The sequence below is a fragment of the Colobus angolensis genome, unplaced genomic scaffold (genome assembly GCF_000951035.1).
Source record: "Colobus angolensis palliatus isolate OR3802 unplaced genomic scaffold, Cang.pa_1.0 Scaffold224, whole genome shotgun sequence".
Lineage (NCBI taxonomy): Eukaryota > Metazoa > Chordata > Mammalia > Primates > Cercopithecidae > Colobus > Colobus angolensis.
The window spans coordinates 1,492,365-1,511,725 of NW_012115422.1; the positions used below are offsets into that span (position 1 = coordinate 1,492,365).

Sequence of the window (19,361 nt, forward strand, 5' to 3'; positions counted from 1 at the left end):
ATGAGGACCATAATTGTCATGAGTGTTTCCTCCCATTTGTTAAAAATACATTTGTATGTATATACATATATTAAGCAAATATCTTTGTTTTCATTCCTCTCTCTTATGTAGCATAAGATATTGACTTTATATCAGTATTGAAGTATTGTTAATTTTACATCATATGGGATCTCACGGGAGGAGTAAACATCAATCAAGGACTTGACCTCCTTTCTGGGGCAGGGGTTAATGCATTTTTGGTTGAATGCAGGATAGCTGTATCACGCTGGGTGAACTATTAACTTGTTATTGTCTTTATTTGGAGACCAAGTATGGTTTAAGGAGATGGGTATGGGTGCCAAGTTGACAAGGGGTGGGTTTGTGATGGTTAATTTTAGGTGTCGACTTGACAGGATTAAGGCATAGCTAGAGAACTGGTAAAACATCATCTCTGGGTGTATTTGTTTCCACAGGAGTCTGATGTGTCAGTCAGACTGAGTGGGGAAGATCTGTCCTCAATGTGCGTGGGCACCACCCAGTTGGCTGGGGGCCCAGATAGAACACAAAAAGGCAGGGGAAAGGCAAACTTGTGCCTCTCTTCTTGGAGCTGGGACACCCTCTTCCTCTTGCCCTTGGACATCAGAACTCCAGGCTCTCTGACTTTTGGACTCCAAGACTGAGACTGATGTTCCCTCTGGGTTCTTGGGCCTTCAGCCTTGGACTGAGAATTATCCCATGGGCTTTCCTGGTTCTGAAGCCTTCAGATTTGGACTGAGCCATGCTACTGGAATCCCAGCTTGCAGACAACCTGTTGTGGGACTTTTTAGCCTCACAGATATATTTATGATTTCTCATATATATTATTTCTTTTCATCTTATAAACTTTAATCCATAATATAGTTTACTCTACAACTAGAAACTGTGATACACACACATATCTTATTGGCTTTGTGTTTCTGGAGAACCTTGACAAATACAGTTGGATTATGGTGATTTGGAGGCCATCAATTAAGCCTGGCCTGTAGCCGCACAGTTTCTAGTTCTTGCATAAACTATATTGTGGATTAAAGTTTACAATATGAAAAGAAATCATTTTCTCCTCTACTTACTTCTTCAGAATTTTAGAAATGGTGATGTGTAATACATTTCTGGTTTCATTTATAGGACTTGAACCTTGAACATGATTGGAATAAGGGCTGGTAGCAGGGGGAAGGCAGGAATTTTAATTGGGAAGACAGAAAGATGGTTTTTTGCTGAGACTGAAATTCTTGAAAACACTGAGCAGAGTTACAGGATGGCTTAGATGGAGCCAGGGGTGGCTGGGAGAGCCAGATGAACTGACCCAGCCTGGATTTGCTTTGGAGTCTCAAAGTCTGGATTCAAATCTCAGTTCTTTAAGTTGAGCAAAGAACTTAACCTCCCTGAAATTCAATTTTCTCATTTGTAAAATAGGGACATTACACAATTTCCCTGAAATTTAGTTTTCTCATTTGTAAAATAGGGACATTCTAGGATTTTATGAAGGGTATGAGGATGAAGTAAACCCATACAGGCAAGACGATTTCCATAGTGCCTAGGCCCTACTGTTAGGACTTGTTTCCCTTCAGACCCTGATCAAGCCCAGGTGCCATATGAGACAGGCAAACCTTCTCTCGCTTCTCAGGTCTAGAAATCTGCTTTAAAATATGGAATTTTTGTCAAGGGCAGTGGCTCACACCTATAATCCCAGCACTTTGGGAGGCCAAGGTGGGTGGATCACTTGAGCCCAGGTGTTTGAGAGCAGCCTAGGCAACATGGCAAAACCCTGTCTCTGCAAAAAATACAAAAGTTAGTTGGGTGTGGTGATGTGCACCTGTAGAATCACCTGAGTCTGGCAAGTGGAGGCTGCAGTGAGATGAGATGGGGCCACTGCACTCTAGGCTGGGTGATAGGAGTAAGACCCTGTCTCAAAAAACAATCAAACAAACAAAAAAACCCATGGATTTTTGATGCAGTTTGCATTTTAGTTTATTTCATTTCTACTGCTTCCTCTCTCTCTGAATCAAATGCCTTATCTCTTTAGGACTGGTAGATGGAGTTTTCTTAGTAGGTACAAAACTGACTGTTAAGCAAAGGATACACTACATTTATAAAAGAACATCAGCAACTCCCTAGTGGTCTCGTGGTTAGACAAAATAAGTAAACACGTAAATATAACAGCAATGACAATGCAACAGAAAACCTCGGTTATCCTGGGAAAGACTCTTCCAGACACTGGAAATGAACACTTTTTTTAGTGATTAGTTTCATTTACTAAAGAGGGTTCGCTCTTCAGGGAGACAGCAGAACTAAAGGGAGAAGCAATGTGAAAACACTTCAAGGCTATAAACTTACATAAAGGTAAATCTTATCGATAATAAGTACAGAAGATTACACGTTTGATAAGTGCAAGTGTAGCAAGCAGACAAATCTTCCTCTCCTGCCCTTCTTTGCTCTGGTAGGTTCTGGGGCAGAGCTAGGCTCAGCTCACTTTCTGCTCATCCTTGCTGATTTAATTCAATGAGTCGACCTGCAAACACGGCTAGAGTTCCGATGATGCAGACGAGCATGAAGACTCCGAGGAGAATGTGGTCCATCACCATTGCAACGTACTTCCACTCCTCCGCCGCCTGGGAGAGAGGAAAATATTAGACAGAGTCTCCCTCAGGTGGTTTCTGGACTCACAACGTTTGTGCTTTGCATCATCTATGGGCCCTTTAATTTGTAGATCTCTAAGTCCTGCCATCCCTTGGCTGACATTATCTTTATTTTTTGAATAGATTATTTACAAAGTGATAACTTACTAAGGTGGTCTAGAGGTGGTCACCAGGGTTCATCTCAGGTCAGTAGCTGCCTGTTGTACGCCACCTACTTGTCAAGTCAAACTCACCATCTGTGCTTATGCATTTGGCCATTTAAACCCAGAGGCATGGATTTCAAGCCACAAAGCTTACATTGTTAGACTCCTGGTCTGACTTCATGGTCTCTGCGATGTACTTGATGCCCTCGATGGCACTTTTCACCTCGGGGTGTTTGATCAGGGGAGAGTGGAAGCCCATGGGTGGAGGCCCTGGCTTTCCAGAAATGTCGGAGATATCAATGTCTTCTGTAAAAATCTTTTTGTCTTGCTTTTCTCTAGACGGTCTTTTCATTGTGGAGAAAAACATGATATTTGGGATAGTGTCGATAAAAACCTAATATAGAAAAGAAATCCATGCATGAGAATTATTGTCCACGAGGAAAGCATAAAACTCTGTCTTTGAACTATCAATGTGATTTGGGGCAGGTCATTCAGTTTTTCTGGGCTTCAGTCTTCTTGTCCTTAAAACAAAAGAACTATACTAGATTTTTTCAAAGATCCCTCTGTATCCAGGTTCCTGTGAAATGGCTATGGTTAACAGTGATGATTCTGTAATGTGAGAAGTTCGCCACCGGAGGGAGCCCATGTGCAGTCATCGACCTGGGGCCACCAATGAGTTTAAAAGCTTCAGGATCCCCTTCAGGTATGGAAACTGCCTTAGCAATGTGTCACCTGGATCAAATGGTTAAAGAAGGGGCCCCTCCACTTCAAATATATCCCACAAAACGGCTAGACTGTTTTCTTCTGTTTCCTGTTCCTGAAGAAACTGCAATACAGGTATTGCCAGGAGCCATCTAACAGCCTTTACAGAAACAGGGACTCTTACTCTCCTCTTAAAAGAGTACATTGTGAGCAGTAGCTTCTTTTGTCAATTCCTGACAAATATTTTACATTCAGCACAAAACATCCTGGACTTTAAGCAGTAGCTTCTTTTGTCAATTCCTGACAAATATTTTACATTCTGCACAAAAGATCCTGGACTTCAGTGTCTCTGTTAAGTTTTGTCAAAGAAAGACATATTTGAAATGTTAAATTTTTAAATTCAGTAACATAAATATTTGAGAGCAAGTCCTTCACTAAAAGTCACCTTTTGACCCTCTTTTATCAGGAACCTCCCCATCTCTAGCCCTCATTCAATTCTCAACAGATGATTTCACCAGCAAAAAATCAGCCAGTCTGTTCACAAATTGGAAAACATACAAGAGAAACCTCGAGAATTTCACGGCATTTCAATAAAAAGAGCCGTTTGTTGATCTTCTCTAATTAAAGACATTCTTTAAACTTGAATTTGAAATGAGCTTTGTTAATTCTGTTTTTCTTTTCTCTCTGGGAAGGCTACAGTAGTTATTTATTCCTAAAAAGAGGCCAAAGAAAGTTCCTTCCAAAAATTCTAAAGCCCAGAAAGAACTCACTTTCGGCTGGGCGCGGTGGCTCACGCCTGTAATCCCAGCACTTCGGGAGGCCGAGGTGGGCAGATCACAAGGTCAGGAGATCGAGACCATCCTGGCCAGCACGGTGAAACCCCATCTCTACTAAAAATACAAAAATTAGCCAGGCCCAGTGGCGAACGCCTGTAGTCCCAGCTACTCGGGAGGCTGAGGCAGGAGAATGGTGTGAACCCGGGAGGCGGAGCTTGCAGTGAGCCGAGATTGTGCCACTGCACTCCAGCCTGGGTGACAGAGCGAGACTCTGTCTCAAAAAAAAAAAAAAAAAAAAAGAACTCAGTTCCTAAATAGCCCCAAGTATTAGCTAAAGTATTAGCTAGAAACCCATTGGTTCCTTGAAGGGGAGGCCTGTAGATGTGCCCCCGCGTGGAGTCTGCAAGGGCCTCCCCACTCACCTTCCGCACCCAGTCGGGCATGACATGGGTGCTGGGTGAGCGGTGGTGTGTGTTGATGACGATGACGGTGATGATGATGGAGGCAATGACAAACACCATGGTGAACAGCATGTATTTTCCAATCAAGGGTACAGCACTGGACGTGGAGGGGATCAGCTCCACGATGACCAGAAGGAACACAGTCAAAGACAGTAAGACAGAGATGCTCAGAGTCATCTTCTCCCCTGGAAAGACAAAAAAAAAAAAAACAAAACTCCCACAACCACCTCTCTGGGTTGGGCTGCAGTGTTCCTCCCACCCCACCATTTCTATGTGGAAGTCCTGAGTCCTGGGACCTCAGAGTGTGACTCTATTTGAAGACAGGGACTTTAAGGAGGTAATTAAATGAAAATGAGGTGATATGGGGTAGTGAGTAATCAAGTATGACCGGTGTCCTTATTAGGAGAGGAATTAGGGAATTAGGACACAGATGCGTGGACGGAAGGCCATGGGACACAGGAAGAAGACAGCCATTACAAACCAAGGAGAGAGGCCTCACAAGAAACCAACTCTGCTGGCACCTTGATCTTGGAATTCTAGTCTCCAGAACTGTGAGAAATTACATTTCTGTTATCTAAGCCTCCCAGTCTGTGGTGTTTTGTGTGGCAGCCCAAGCAAACTCATTCACTGAAACCCAAGGGTAAGAGGAATGTGACCGACATGTTCTCAAAGCATTATGCTGGGAAATCTCAAAGTATTTTTTTCTGCAGAATTTCCTGTGTAACCTCCATACCTTAACTTTTCTGACAGCAGCCAGTGGCAAGCATTTCCATTAGAGGCTGCCAAGCAGAAAATGGAACAATATTTCATCTCATGCTCCAGATTTCTGATCCTTGGTGGAACCCAGGAAACTGAAAGGAGTTCCGGGTGGAAAAGCTGGACTCGGTGTGGCATTTCCCTTCTGCAGCAGGATGCATTAAACCTCATAAAAGTGAACCACCCCTGGCCTACCTATTACCCAGCAGATGAATGGGCAGCCTGGAAGTACACGTTTCTTTCTGTTATTAAGGGAGCAAGCTGTAAGACCAAAACCCAAGAAAAGGACAAAATCTGAAAGGCTAAGGAGTTCTCCTTGGCATCCTGAGTGATCTTCTGATACAGTGGTTTCACACCACTCACTGTCTCATTTTCATGTAAGAGGAAGTTTGTCTTCTCACTTATTTCTTGTTTTGTTTGTTTTGTTTTGCATACTAATGGAGCAGGGATTTCCCCAGCCCCCACCTTTTTTCTGCAGACCCTTTGATCTCAGGAGGGTTTTGGCTGGGCAAACTTGGCAGCAGGAGGGTCAGGGGCCGAATGGCACTGAGGTATTTTTGTGAGGCTTGATCTCACAAGTGAATATTTGTTGAACAAATATTCATTGAGTAAATGAAAAATCTTTTACTAGATGCAGCAGAGAAGCTCTGGGAGGGACTTTCTCTGGGCTGGCCTTGCTGTTGGTGCTGCTGGAAACCCTTGTGTTACCCTGCTTTCAATGATGAAGCTTTCCCCTACTGGCTGCTTCCAGATTCTAGAATATGTATAGAATATGTATGTATGTATAGGATACAGCGTGGATGCAAACAAGAAATTGTCAATTCTACCCGGTGGGTAGGGAAACCTTTCCAAGTGAAAAAGAAGACAATTACAAATACAAAATATTTGTCCGCTTGTATAAAATTTCTTGATTAATAATAATTATAATAATAATAGCCAACATTTATGATCAAGCATAATCTTTGTCCTAAGTGCCTGCCTGCCTGCCTGCCTTCCTTCCTTCCTTCCTTCCTTCCTCCCTCTCTTTCTTTCCTTCCTCTCTCTCTTTCCTTCTTTCGAGACGGAGTCTCGCTCTGTCGCCCAGGCTGGAGTGCAGTGGCCAGATCTCAGCTCACTGCAAGCTCCGCCTCCCGGGTTTACACCATTCTCCTGCCTCAGCCTCCCGAGTAGCTGGGACTACAGGCGTCTGCCACTTCGCCCGGCTAGATTTTTGTATTTTTTAGTAGAGACGGGGTTTCACCGTGTTAGCCAGGATGGTCTTGATCTCCTGACCTCGTGATCCGCCCGTCTCAGCCTCCCAAAGTGCTGGGATTACAGGCTTGAGCCACCGCGCCCGGCCAGTGTTTTTATTTTTAAAAGTTTCATTTGAGGGCCTGGTGCAGTGGCTCATGCTTGTAATCCTAACACCTTGGGAGGCCAAGGCAAGGGGGGATCACTTGAGGTCAGGAGTTTGAGACTAGCCTGGGCAACATAGCAAGACTCCATCTCTATTTATTTATTTTTTTAATGTAAAAAGTTGCATTTGATTAGAAAGTTGAAAAAATTGTGTTTGCGATAATTTGTTTAAAAATGAGTGCAGGGCAGGCACAGTGGCTCACACCTGTAATCCCAGCACTTTGGGAGGCCGAGGTGGGCAGATCATTTGAGCCCAGGAGTTCGAGACTGGCCTCGACAACATGGTGCAACGCCGTTTCTACAAAAAATACAAAAATTAGCCAAGTGTGGTGGCACACGCCTGTAGTCCCAGCAACTCAGGAGGCTGAGGTGAAAGGATCACTTGGGCTTAGGAGGTTGAGGCTGCAGTGAGCCGTGATCATGCCACTGTACTCCAGCCTGGGCAACAGAGTGAGACCCAGTCTCAAAACAAAAACAAAAACAAAACCCCGAATGCAGTCACTGGAACATGCACTCTGTGGGGTGAGACACTTTCTGTCTTATTCTCTACAGTCTATCTGCCACATAATATTTGTTCAACAAGTATTCATTGAGTAAATGAATAATCTTTTTTCCTAGTTGGCAGGTTGGATTTAAAGTTTGTGGGTGTTTTTTTAAGTCATTTTGACAAAAATCGCTACCTGTCATAAGCTTGAGGTCTGTCTGTAGTATCTTTCTTTTTTCCAAACTTGTCTGCGTAAATTGTTTATGAATAGTGACTTGCTGGCAGGCAGATGGGTACCTTTTCCTCCTTTCTGGTAGACTGTTGTTGTTTGATAAAATTATGTCACAGATATGATTACTCAGTAGGAGGTGAGTAAGTTGTCTAGGCTGATATGTGAGAAAGAATAGCCACATGGGAAGTAAGGTCTTGTGTGTGAAGATGCTGCCATCTGGAAGTAGATTCTGCATATCTCTATATGCAGAATTTTCAAGTGGTGAGCAGTGGGTAAAGGAGCAAGACCAGGATTAGTCAGTATATAGAAAGTGACTTCATCGTGGAAGTGGTATGAGAAGTGTCTGGGATCACATGCCTTACCCAGCACATTTCTGGGCACGCAGTTGGTATTCAGCATATAGGTATTGGTGGTTAATGTACTTTAACCAGCCTGAGCTACAATGTGCATCTTGAGGGCCATGTTCAACTCCCTGCCACTCTGGATGTCTGCCCCAGCTGTGAGCTCCATTCACAGTGACTCTCACCACTGCACACGCCCACTCAGCAAATGCACCCTCCTAATGATGATGGTTCGGGTCGATCTACCTGTTTGTTAGCACATGATTATTTCTGGCTTTCCCCAAAATAGCAGCACGAGACCCATCAGCGTCAGCAGCAGCCGTCATGGCAACCGCACCCACCTGAGTCTGTGGGCAGGTAGAATACCAGGCCAGTTAAGAAGGAGAAGAGCAGGCAGGGGATGATGACATTGACGATGAAGTAGAGGGGCAGGCGCTGCATGACGAAGTGGTAGGTGATGTCCAGGTAGGGGGTGTTGGGGCAGCAGGAATAGAACACCCAGTGCTTCCAGCCTCGGGACTCCTTGATCACCCACTCTCCGCTCTCCATGAAGTTGCTCAGGTCTGGCTGGTCGCTTTCCTGAGAAAGGAAATGAGGTTTCGAAATCCCAGGTGGGTCACCCTGATGAGGGGCAGCATTTTGTAATCAGCAGTGACAAGGCCACAGATTCCAGCTCTGTGGGTCACACACCCAGGAGGGACTCTGGGGCACTACTGCTTTGAGGTCTTAGATTCCTTTCCTATAACATAAGGGGGTTTGGACTAGTAGCATTCTCCATTTTGGCTACACATTCGAGTCAACTGGGAGCTTTAAAACATACTGATGCCCTACCGCCACCCCAGGCCCATTACATCAAAATTCTTGAGACTGAGCCTGGGCGTAACAAATTAATTTAAGCTCCCATTTTGTTCTCCCTTGCCAAACAACTCGAACCATCAACCTGGATGATTCCTAAGTTCTAACTGGTACTGAGAGCCTATGATTTTCCAAGGAAAAGTTGGAGACCCGAATCACACTTTTCCTGAAACCACCCTTATCATATGTGGCCACCACCTACCGGATTGATGGCCACGACAGAGCCGTCATAGGTCCAGGTACCCAGCTTCATGCTGCAGTTCTGTTCATCAAAGGGAAAGTGGGTGACGATGATCTCACAGTAGCTTTTAAAGATGGCTGGAGGTGTCCATGTGATGTGGCCAGTGTGGTCCAGGAGCACTTTGGTGAACTTGACAATAGCAAAGTCACCATCTGCACTACAATTGGGATAAAAGAGGAAAATGGCTCCAAGTGACAGATGAGCGTTCCATTTTGCTTGGGAATGTTAACAGGAGACAGCTGTTAATTATTCAGGTGCTAATTATAGAAGCTCTCTTTCGGGCAGTGTCACTTCTTATCTATTGCAATGTTTCCCAAATTTGATAATAAGAATCACTGAGGTGCTTGTTAAAAATATAGAGTCCTGCACACCCTCTAAGTAAACCCTGAATCTGAGTATCTGGGAAAGAATGTGGGAACCCACAGTTTTAAAGAAATAACAGGTAACGTGGGTCCACTGCATCCCAGATTATTTTTCTAGCCCTCAGGAGTATTCGTAATGTTAATCTTCATCTATTGCCTCCCTGATGTACTGTGTTGGGTAAAAAAAAACCAGGAATTTTACATAAAAGCACCTCCAGGGGCTTGTTACTGTGACAAGCAGGTTAGGGAAGGGGCCTTCTACTACTTTTGTTGTTTTGTTGTTGTTGTTGTTGTTGAGACAGAATCTCGCTTTGTTGCCCAGGCTGGAGTGCAATGGTGCAATCTTGGCTCACAGCAACCTCCACCTCCCAGGTTCAAGCAATTCTCCTGCCTCAGCCTCCCAGGTAGCTGAGATTATAGGCGCCCGCCACCACACCTGGCTAATTTTTTGTATTTTTAATAGAGACTGGGTTTCACCATGTTGACCAGGCTGGCCCTGAATTCCTGACCTCAAGTGATCAGCCTGCCTTGGCCTCTGAAAGTGCTAGGATTACAGGAGTGAGCCACTGTGCCTGACTGGCCTACTGCTTTTTAAAGAATGATTTAGAACTCTCTGGAGTGGAGTCACAAACTCAGATACCTCCAGGGCCAGACAGGTGAGGAATGAGTGCAGGGTGACAATGCTGAACAGACTGCCCCTCTCTCCTGTCAGGAAGGTGCCAGCTTTCAGTGCTCCCTGATGTGCCCATGTGGGAATGAAGGCCCAATCTTGCCAGATTTGGATTCTTCCTCAGAAGCTGGAAATCTAGATTTTTTTTTTTTTTTTTGAGACAGAGTCTCACTCTGTCATCCAGGCTGGAGTGCAGTGGCGTGATCTCGGCTCACTGCAAGCTCCACCTCCCGGGTCCCCGCCATTTTCATGCCTCAGCCCCCCAGAGTTTAAGGTTGCAATGAGCTATGATCACACCACAACACTCCAGCCTGAGCAACTGAGGAGAGACCTTGTCTCAAAAAAAATTCTGGAAGTTTCAATGTTGGATTTTTCTAGAGAGGCTAAAAAACAGATTTTAATGTGATATTTCTTGGTTTTCAAATGTCGGCAATGATTTATTATTTTTAAAAATACAGACACCATGGGAGGTTCTAAGAAAACAAATAAGCCACTTCTGCTGGCCTTATTCAGTGGACAGCTTACTCTTTCCGTAAACAACAGTCTGTGTTCAAGGGATTTCGCAGAGGGCAGGGTGTTAGAATAGGTGTTGAATGGGCGGGATGGGGTCTGTCTCAGTGGGATTTCAGGGACATCATGGCATATGTTGGTCCTTCATGTCATAAATCAAGAGGTTTTCTTCCCATTGGTTTTTCCTTGGGACTGAAGTGGGCTCTTTACCTGGAAAACTGTGTGGCATTGGACCCACCCAAAGCAGCCCCAAAGGGTAGAGTCATAGGATTGTCTTAGTCTCTCCCAATAAGCAAGTAAAAGAGAGTTCTCTCCTCACCAGGGTGTTCCTGAGTGAGTTTGGCAAAAGAACCAAAGGATTTTACTTGCTCTTCTCAGATTCCTACTGAAAGGGAAACTGAAAGATATTTTATCAGCCCATTTGTCCAAAAAGGTTACACAAATGATCGAATAATTTGGCTCAAACTTGAACCCCAAGTATAATTGGACAACATGTGGCAGAAAATCGAAGCTTGAAAGGGCCTGCCTTAAAGGGTATCATTTTCATCCACTAGCCCTGTCACCTTCCCTGAGTCTGCTAGGACACACAGCTTGTGGACCCCCAACACATGTTGTATAATGTCAGACCATAAATCCTCCGGGCCGGTGTCGCATGCTCCTGCCGGGGAACGATGCTTTTTGAAAATGAGCATTTCCTGACAAATGAAGGGCGTATGCTAATGAACGTGTCATTAGACTAGAACGTCTTGAATAATATTATAATTTCACAACATGCAGTCTGTCATGGGGCCCAGTGGACGGGCAGTGACGGCATCCCAGGCCAACAGCAGCAGTGGGTGTCAGGAAGGCGTTCAGGATGTGATGAGTAACCACCCCAGTAGGCTCAGAAATATTTGGTAGGGAGGACACTGGATTCCAAGGAACTCAGCGATAGGGCATTTGGGTGCCTTGGAAAGTTGCCACATGTGCTTCAGGGACTCTCAGGGATCAAATGTCCCCCACGCTCAGCCTGGATTCAATTTGGCTGCAGTAATCCTTTCTCTTTAAGTCGTGAGACAACGTATGGCATCCCTAGCCCATCAACTTGGCTCTTGGTCTAGAGTGATTTATTTTTTTAATTTTCTAGAGACGTTGTCTTGCTATGTTGCCCAGGCTGATCTCAAACTCCTGGCCTCAAGCAATCCTCCCACCTTGGCCTCCCAAAGTGCTGAGTTTATAGGTGTGAGCCACCATCCTGGGTGATTTAATATTAGCAGTGGTGAGAAGCATTTCAAGCATGCAGCCCTTCCATTAGGGCACTTTACTCCAACTGCCCCAGGAGCACCCTCCACCACCCATGCAGTTTGCTCACTTGTTATAGAGAACAAGGTCTGGGCGCCAGATCTTTTCTGAAGGAATGTGAATTTTTTTCACACCGCCATAGTCGTCTGGATTCCATTTTAGGTTGTAATCCACCCATTGCTAGAAACAAAGACATACAACTAATTAAAAAGTCAAAAACAGGAGATTATTAGATTTATTTTTAAAATCTAAGATTATCAAGAGCCCTGATGTGCATGGGAATTCAGTATTGACAGGAATTGTGCTTCCGTAAGAAAAGCTGGATTCAGAATTCAGCTTTCACTTCAGTAAATAAGAACAGCAAACAGCACTGATGACGTGCTCACACTGTTTCAACCACCTTACCTATATTAACTCACTTAGTCCTCACAACAATCCCATGAGGGGAGGGTGATTACTGACCTCATTCTACAGATGAGAAAACAAAGGAACGCCCCAAGTCACGCAGCTGGGAGGTGGCAGATCTACCATGTCACCCTGCCCACCCCCAGGAAAGGAGAAAGATCCTAGTGTGAACATTTTCCTCAAGCAGGCAGCATCATTTTTAAAAAGTACCATATATTTTTCTACATTATAAAAGTAATGGCTGGGCGTGGTGGCTTATGCCTGTAATCCCAGCACTTTGGGAGGCTGAGGTGGGTGGATCACCTGAGGTCAGGAGTTCGAGACCAGCCTGGCCAACATGGTGAAACCTCATCTCTACTAAAAATACAAAAATTGGCCAGATGTTGTGGTGGATACCTGTAATCCCATCTACTTGGGAGGCTGAGGCAGGAGAATTGCTTGAATCTGGGAGGCAGAGGTTGCAATGAGCCGAGATCGTGCCATTGCACTCCACCCTGGGCGACAGAGTGACACTCTGTCTCAAAAGAAAAGTAATACTGGTTGAGGATCCCAAATCTGCAATCTGAAATGCTCCAAAATCCAAAACTTTTTGAGCACCAACATGACACTCAAGGAAATGTTCATTGCAGAATTTTGAATTTCAGATTTTCAGATTTGGGATGTTTAACTGGTGAGTATATGCAAATATTTCAAAATAAAAAAAATCCAAAATCTGAAACACTTCTGGTCCCAAGCATTTTGGGAAAGGGGTACTCCACCTCTATGTGCCCATTGCAGCAAAGCTGGAAAGCACAATGCTATGGGTTCAGTTGTGTCCCCCTAAAATTCACGCTGAAGCCCTAATTCCCAGTATTTCAGAATGTGACCTAATTTGGAGATAGGTTCTTTACAGAGGTAATTACGTTAAAATGAAGTCATTAAAATAGACTCTCATTCAATATGACTGGTGTCTTCATAGAAAGGGGGAATTTAAAGATATATATATGTATTTAAATATACATATATATCATACGTATATGTATCACATACACAAGAAGAATGCCATCTGAACATGAAGACAGTCGTCTACAAGCTGAGGAGAGAGGCCTAGGACAGATTCTTCCTCACAGCCCTCAGAAGGGACCAACCCTGCCAATACCTAGACTTTGGACTTCCATCTTCCAGAACTATGAGATGATAAATTTCTGTTGTTTAAGCCACCCAGTTATGGCAGCCCTAGCAAACTAATATACACAGAAAAAGCCCTAAAGTTAAAAAAAAAAAAAAAAAAAGCAAAACCGAAACCAAACAGGATCCATTCTTTCACCATCTCAAAATATCTACTTTCAACATTTTGGTATATATGCCTGTTACCCAGATTGATTTCCTCTGGGCCCAGGTTTAATTTCAGGTGAATAAAAGTGACATATATACGATTATCTGTCTAAGTTACCTGTTTCAGACGGACATTGGTTGTCACGATCTGATTTACTTCATCCTGGAAAAAAAAATAAGGCATCATTTTTTGGGGGGAGAGAGGGAACCTAGGGGAGGAAACCCAGGGGTGAGAGGTCCGGGTGTGTGGGCAGCCCCCAGTGCTCTTGTCTCACCACATTGATGAGCTGTATCAGCTGCAGGCCCACGGTGACCTCCACGACCTGGTGGTGGTCTTCCACTGGCCGCACCACGCTGCTGTAGTCTTTAAATAGCTTTGCCACCAGACGGGTCTCATGTTCGGAGCCCAGGACGAGGCCAGCTGAGACAGCAGATGACACCCACACTGTCAGATTCTGCTCCCCACCCTCCAAACACATGAACATGAGGAACTGAGGCATGAGCCTCAGTTCCTTCTAATGGAAGGCACACAGCCCTCCTTGTTGAAAGGCTCCCAAATGCAGCTGTTATTGCCTTAAGTTTTTTTCCAATTACAGTTGCTGGTGCAGTCCCTTACTCGGTGACAGTGGGGTATGCCAGATAATCACAACACTTGTACTTTGGACAGGTGACAATCCTTAATACAGCCTGGCTGAATCAAGTTTGCCAGGTACACACACACACACACACACACACACATACACACAGGCACAGGCACACACACACATGAAAAAAAGCCCACAAAAAAGCCAATCTCAGTGTTTCACAGCAGTGTAATGAAATCTTGGACTGGCTGCGTCAGATCTCATGATGCCATGAACAGCCAAAATTGATGCTGGTTCAAACCCTCTAGAGTGGCCATAATTAACAAGTGGAAAATAATAAGGGTTGGGAAGGTTGCAGAGAAACTGGAACCTCATATGTTGCTGGTGGGAATGTAAAATGGCAGTTCCTCAACAAGTTAAACACAGTTACCATACAATCCAGCAATTCCACTCCTGGGTCCACACCAAAAGAAGAGCAGCATTATTTACCATAGCCAAAGGGTGAAAACAACTCAAGTGTCCATCAACAGGTAAATGGATGGACAAATTATGGTACACATATGAACTATTATTCAGACATGAAAAAGGAATAAAGGAATGATGTACTGACACATGCTACAGCATGGATGGAGCTTGGAAACATTTTGCTAAGTGAAAGAAGCCAGACATAATGGGGCAAATATTGTATGATTTCATCTACATGAAGTATCCAGAATAGGTAAATCCATACAGAAAGAAAGCAGAGCAGGAGTTACCAGGGACTGAGGGGAGAGAAGGATGGGGTGAGACTCCTTAATGTGCATGATGTTTCCCTTTGGGGTGATGAAAACGTTCTGAAAATAGATAGTGGTGATGGTCATATAACATGTGAATGTACTGAATGCCACTGAATTGTATACTTTAAAGTAGTTAAAATGGTAAATTTTATGAAATGGGTATTTTACCACGATTTTTAAAAATACCACTGCTGGCAGGTACATGTCCTAGTTAAGCTGTTAAAGTAGAGTGAAAACTGTGCTTTGTTGACCTGGGTTTGGGGCTCCTAGTTGGAATATGAGCGATTCCAAGGAATCTTTACTACATTTCCTTCAGGATAGAGAGCAATATCATCTAATACTCTCAGAACCCACGGCCCCCTTTTCTATCTACAGCTCTTTTCAATCTTCATCAGCCTCAGATGAAGCAGGCGGGCAGACATCCTCACCTGAAATTCAGGGAGGTTGGACCACTTGTCCAAGGTCATGTGACCAGTAAGGGCAAAGCTCGGATTAGAATCCTGTCATTCTGCGCTGAGCTCCTGCACTAACTCTTGATACTAACAGTGTGTTGTGAGCTGTTCTGGAAACTCACAACTGCAAGTGCCACTATTCCTAGGAGAAAATGTGTTCCAAATCCCAAGTGTCTTATGAAGGATCTTTGTAACTCAAGCCTTCCGTGCGTTGGGGACTGTGTGTTCAGAGCTGGGAGAGGAAGTAGACACATGATCCATTTGCCTTCATTCACGTAACCAGATCTCCCCTTTCCGCAAGTTATGGCTGAGGCTGCAGTGCAGTAGCACAATCACAGCTCACTGCCGCCTCGACCTCCCAGGCTCAAGCAATCCTCCCACCTCAGCCTCCCCCAACCAAGCAGCTGGGACCCCATCTCTATAAAAAATACAAAAATTACCTGGGCGTGCACCACCACACCCAGCTAATTTTTGTATTTTTTGTAGAGACGGGGTTTTGCCACGTTGTTCAGGCTGGTCTCAAACTCCTGAGCTCAAGCCGTCCACCCACCTTGTCCTCCCAAAGTGCTGGGATTACAGGCAAGAGCCACCTCACGTGGCTAGTTTCACAAATTTTCTGAACCCAAAATGTTCCAAGGGCACTCAGTGCCCAACCATGCAGAGATTTCACATGACATTTCCCCAAAACCACCTGCATCTGAGGACTCTTGAAGGGAATATGTTGTTTGAAGATCCAGTCTTTGCAACCACCCCATTGAGCCCCTGGGACTTGATAATCCTTCTGTCCTCCATGCATTTTCTATCCTGGGCCTCATCCCTCCCACGGTGGGGTTGCAGACTGGAATGGATTACTGAGCGCCTTGGCCACTGAATTTGAAGCTGTTGCTTTGGCCTTGCCTTGGGCTGTTATTTTTAAATGACTGTTCACTCCAGTTTGACAGGAAGAACATATTAGAAAGCAGAGGACAGAGCAGATGGTCAGCATTATGTAGCAGGAGGACTACACAGAGCAACCCTATGGCCCACTAAGAGGAAGGGGAGGATGACAGAAGCAGGCATAATCAGCATTTCAGCGACAGTCACCTCCTCCTCTCCCACTCTAGCCAATAACAAGGTGCCTGTTCCTTCCATAAGGAATTTGTAAGGAAAGAGGGCTTCATTTCTTAGATCAGTTCACTGGTATTCTTTTCTTTTTTCCTCCCCAAAGCAGGGTAGAGTGATAGAAAACTCACAGGACTCAAAGTCAGAACTCTATGATTCTCTTCCCAACTCCAATATGGCCTGGAGAGTTGGATTAGTTCTTCACGGATTCAGTGAATCACAGTAAATACTTTTGTAAAAAGGTAGGGCATAAATAAACAAATATGCAGATAAAATATTAAATAATGTCAAATCTCCCTTTTTAGCAAGAATATATTTGTAATCTTTATTCAGATGATGGTAACATTAATTTATTCATGAACTATTTATTGAGCATTTACTGTAAGCAAAGCATTGTTCTGGGAGCTTTGAGATATTCAAAAGTGAATCCTTTTTCCTACCCTCATGGAGATTGACATTTGTCATTTACATAAATAACTGTGAACAAGTTGGAAAGTGATATGCCATAAGAAAGATGGCAATGAAGTGCTTGGGATTCCAGAGACAAAGAGAAGAAAAAGTTGAAGTGAAAAGTACTGTATAAATAGAACAGAGATCATGCTGTGTTAAGCTAACACAGTGAAAGAGTCCCTGATATAAACGACAATTTTGTCCACAAAGGACTGACTCTAAGAAGGGAAACTCAACCACAATTTCAAAGTGTTCCTTTTGTACCACACTGGTTCCATTTGTATTTGTCTGTAGGAAATAGCTCCCCGGGCTGGTCAAAACAAAGTCTGAACTGTTAGTAGTCCTTATTAGATCATTATTTTCTTAGATCATTATTATCTTAGATCATTATTATCTTAACCTGATCCTGTATCTCTTGCTACCTTTGGCTAGTTCAGGCTGTGTTTTCTGACTGAATGTAATAAACCGAGTCTCCAACTGACCACATTCCAAAATGTATAAATTAAGTGACCTTGGGCAGGTCAGCTTTAGCTTCCTTGTAATAAAAAATTGAGGATGTTGGACTGCCTGATCTAGCTCTAAATTTCTATAAAACACCCATGGAAATCAATGCCAGCAAACTCGAGATTTGCCCTAAATACATATCACAACTTCTTTAATAGCTAATCATGCATTTTTGGTTAGCAATAACCAAAATCCTAAGAGCTCTATTAAGGATTTTTACATTAAAGCATATCATTTAAGAATTTTTCAGTGAGTGTCGTTTTGCACACACACACACACCAAGTCAGCTTTGATTGGACAGAGTCCAAATCCCACAGGATATAATTTATCTGAGTTTAGGCTCTTTCACTCAACTCTGCTATTGAAAAAAATTAATAATAAAGCTTTTTGCCTCTTGCCCAAAAGGCCTGTGTTTTTCAGAGCAATATTGGAAATGAAAAATCACAGGATGTCAGCCACCTTGTTTCTCATTTGGGATGATATCACCAGTAAACTTTTATGTGAAGCAATCAGCAAACATCTCCTGTTTCCCTCTAGCGGAAGTCTGGGATTCAGGATGGTGTTTCAGCTGTTGTGTTAGGACACATTCCAGAGTAGAATGCAGGTCAAATGCTGTGCAAGGTTTTATAGTTTCAATTCAAACCCAAACCTATATATATAACATCCTTTAAAAAAAAAAGTAGATAGGAATGCATTCATATGGAATTTCTTTTTTACTTCACAAATTCAAAAAAATTACAAAATAACTTCTGTCTCTGTGGAGAGAGTTTAGTTATGATTATTAACTGGTTTCTATCTCCAGCACATGTAGCTGTCAGTCAGTCCTCTTTATTATTAGAATTCTCCTGGGGCAGTAAAAGGACTTGTTAATTCCATTGTTTGTGATTATAAGGCACTGTTCTAAGTCTCTGTGGTTGTTTAAATATGAACCCCAGGACACTACCATGGTCCACAAGTGGTCCAGGTCCTACAAGTGGTGCAGAGTGTTCAGAGGGATGAGTTGGCTGCCAGGCGTGATGGAGGGAGAGCCGTGCGTGTGTACCTTGAAGTCTTTGATCAGGCAGTTTCTATTTTAATTAGATAACGCAAACTAAAAATCTTTATCCAAAAACCCAATCAAGCTAACATCAGGAAGAAATTGACAGAGCAGCCTCTGGTTGGAGAGGATCTGCCGTTTTGTGGTCTCATCAAAGAAGCAAGACTTTGATTTGGGGGCCTCCAGGACTTTAGCCTCAAAGGAGAGCCCTCCCCCATCCCCTGACCCCAGCACTTACCTGAGCAAAGGCTAAAGAGCAGGAGGAGAGGCCAGGGCTCCATGGGCCACCAGAGCTGGTGTGGACTAGGGCAGAGTGGTGGCCTGTACTTCTCACTGGCACTGTGACTGGGTGCTTGGCTGCTGGAGGGTTTGGAAAGCAAGCCGGCTCACTAGAGCTATTGTTTTACACCACCTGTTTGCGGGAGCGACAGCTGGGCTGCCCTCAGCCCTGGAGCCCAGGGAGTTACTGGCACTGTACACCACTACAAATGTGCCTCGCTTTACACAATTGCTTACCCTTGACAAGCTGAGCATGAACTGCGTTATATTTTAAATGCACCAGGAGTCAGATCTTAATGAAAAAAAAAAAATGTATAGAAAGGAAGGAATTATTTTGAATGGTGAGCAAACCGCCTCCCTTTTGTGTAAATCAGAACCTCATCTCTGTGGGTCGATTTGATTAGGGACATTTGGTCTGAGTAGATAGTCAGCTGTTTGTCCTAAACCACAAAAATCCACATTCTGCAAACATGGCTTCAGTTTCATTTCCTCTGCTTCAGTGTTAGGCTGAGGGTGCCGGGGGCTTTTGTGACTGCCTGGATTTCAGAAGAGTGTAGCTGGTGTTGAGTCTGCTGCTGGAGAGCCCCCATGTTGATT

General features: G+C 44.0%; 1 protein-coding gene and 1 long non-coding RNA gene across 4 annotated transcripts in view; one reads left to right on the forward strand and one right to left on the reverse strand.

Annotated features, from left to right (window-relative positions):
• LOC105513154 overlaps positions 1-19,361 on the forward strand; it is a 44,631-nt gene that overhangs the window by 15,542 nt on the left and 9,728 nt on the right. The gene's annotated exons all lie outside the window — the stretch shown is intronic.
• Positions 1,962-18,840, reverse strand: CHRNA1 (cholinergic receptor, nicotinic, alpha 1 (muscle)). 3 transcript variants are annotated; one of them, XM_011943987.1, is made up of 9 exons: positions 18,724-18,840; positions 13,858-14,003; positions 13,701-13,745; positions 11,934-12,043; positions 9,002-9,197; positions 8,286-8,523; positions 4,698-4,921; positions 2,952-3,191; positions 1,962-2,627 (listed from the first exon to the last, which is right to left on the reverse strand). In XM_011943987.1, the coding sequence occupies exons 1-9, from the start codon at positions 18,764-18,766 to the stop codon at positions 2,496-2,498; spliced, it is 1,374 nt and encodes a 457-aa protein (XP_011799377.1). In that variant the 5' UTR covers positions 18,767-18,840; the 3' UTR covers positions 1,962-2,495. The 3 variants fall into 3 exon arrangements, with proteins under 3 accessions (XP_011799377.1, XP_011799378.1, XP_011799380.1); XM_011943988.1 differs by lacking the exon at positions 2,952-3,191 and having other exon boundaries at positions 1,969-2,627; XM_011943990.1 differs by lacking the exon at positions 11,934-12,043 and having other exon boundaries at positions 1,969-2,627; positions 9,002-9,061; positions 18,724-18,778.